General features: G+C 31.3%; 1 protein-coding gene across 1 annotated transcript in view; it reads left to right on the top strand.

The window, feature by feature from the left end:
- Window positions 1-2,137, top strand: part of COL4A5 (collagen type IV alpha 5 chain) — a 252,110-nt gene that overhangs the window by 137,297 nt on the left and 112,676 nt on the right. The window contains exon 10 of the mRNA XM_040627518.1: window positions 665-745. Coding sequence (XP_040483452.1) covers window positions 665-745 — 81 coding nt within the window. The remainder of the gene's footprint in view (window positions 1-664; window positions 746-2,137) is intronic.

Genomic DNA, 2,137 nt, shown 5'->3' with positions numbered 1-2,137 from the left:
GCCTGAATGTTGCCTTCAAGGATTGCCCTTTTTTGACTACCCAAATTAATTCCTCCACTATTTCTTTTTTTGAAATTGAAATATATTTGACGTATAACACTATATAAATTTAAGGTATGTAATGTTAATTTGATACATTTATATATTATGATTGTCATTATAACAATAATTAGCACCTCTATCATATTACATAATTATCACTTCTTTTTAGTCCTCCACTATTTCTTTATCATGCACCATGTTGTTTTCTCCATAACCTTTAACTGAACCTTTTGTCGTCTTATTTGTTTACATGTTATGATCTGCATTTTAAAACCAGTACATTGTTAGCACCATGAAGACAGAGGTCTTGTTTATCTCCTTCACTACTTAGTATCCAGAGCTAACACAGTTCTTGGAAAATAGTAATAATTGATAAATGTTTTTTAATGAATGAGTAACTGAAGGTACTACAGGCTCATAATAAGTCAATTGTACTTCAGTGTTTTCTGGCCACTTCCCCATTTCCCTTTAAAAGGTAAATTTATTCATGTTAATTACTGAGAATACCTAATCTTCAGAACATTTATATGACAGATTTAATTCTGAGATCGTTTTTTGTGCTCTTGCCTGTTTTTGTGTGTCATAACTGTTACTTACAACTTCCACTGATGATTTCTTTCAGGGAGAACCAGGCAGTATAATTATGTCATCACTGCCAGGACCAAAGGGTAATCCAGGATATCCAGGTCCTCCTGGAATACAAGTAAGCATCCAGTGATTTTCATCTTTACTATATTAATTAAATCAGATCACAGCATCACATTTTTCTCTTCAGCCTTTAATTTCCTCTATTTTAGTTACAGAAATTATCTGAAGTTTGATAGACACTGCATGTACTTCATACCTGGAAATAAAAGCAATCTGGACCAGGGAGAATTTTGTAAAGGACTGCTTTGTTCTTTCAACTTTCTATCCAGTTTCCATGGAAATTTTTGTTTTGGGATTTGGCAGTGGAAATACGCTTCTGTATTCTTATTCTTGTGCTGTGAGGATCAGTAGGTGGTAGGAGTAGTCCTGATAATTGTAAATGGTCTGGTTAAAAATAAAAATTGTAGGTCTCCCATCTAAGATATTAGAAGACATCATTTGTAACACTGTTAGTTATGCATAAGTGAACATATTTTGAAGGCTGAAGGAATAAAATTTATGCATGGTGAACTTCAAGTACAATCTTAAGAAAAAAGTTATGTTAACCTATAGATAACATGCATGGAGACAGCAATATCTTTTGAGTATAGATCAGGTAGTCAATTTCTTGAGGTTTATATTTCATAAAGTTGATCTCTTTGCCAAAAAAAATCAGTACTTTCTAATATTTGATTACTAAGATACAATGTTGGGAAAATTTTTCATTAACTACTAACTCATTCCATGCTTGACAACACCCATCCATGTGATCTTAAGTACCGTCAATCTTGCCCTTTATCCCTTATAATTTTTTGTTATGTAATATTTGAAAATGCAGCCAAATACATGCAAGATATATGTATGCTATGAAGCATTAACTACCAAATGAACACATATGAATCCAAAATAACATTTAAGAACTAGAACATTTCAAATAATTTTGAATCAACCTGGGGTTTCCTTGGCAGTCACATCCTTGTGCATTCTACCAAGATATAAGTACCATTTTGAGTTTTCTATTGCTTCTTAAAGATAGTTTTGTTATAAATATATCTCTAAACAAGAGTGTTTAATTTTGCTTTTAAAATAATATAACATTTATATAGTTTTCTATAGTTTTCTGCAACTTTTTCCACTTGATATGTTAAGATGCCTCCATGTAACTGTAGTTCATTCAGTTTCACTTCCATGTAACATTCCAGTGTGTGTACATACTACAATTTATTTCTCTGATCTCCTATTATTGAATATTTGGTTGTTTGGGAATTTTTTTAATTACAAAATAATCCAGGATTTATACCTAGATATAGAGTTGCTGGATTTCACTGAAGTCAAATTTTCAGCTTTTTAAGATGCCAAATTGAGTTCCACAAAAGTTGCATCATTCCCTTACATCGAAAACCGGGGATGTACTGTATGGTGACTAACATAATATAATAAAAAATCATTATTAATAAAAAAAAAAAAA

The sequence above is a fragment of the Ursus maritimus genome (genome assembly GCF_017311325.1).
Source record: "Ursus maritimus isolate PB19 chromosome X unlocalized genomic scaffold, ASM1731132v1 scaffold_X1, whole genome shotgun sequence".
In the NCBI taxonomy this organism is placed as follows: Eukaryota; Metazoa; Chordata; class Mammalia; order Carnivora; family Ursidae; genus Ursus; species Ursus maritimus.
The sequence above is the reverse complement of the archived record's forward strand: the minus strand, read 5'-3'. Positions and strand labels throughout refer to the sequence as shown.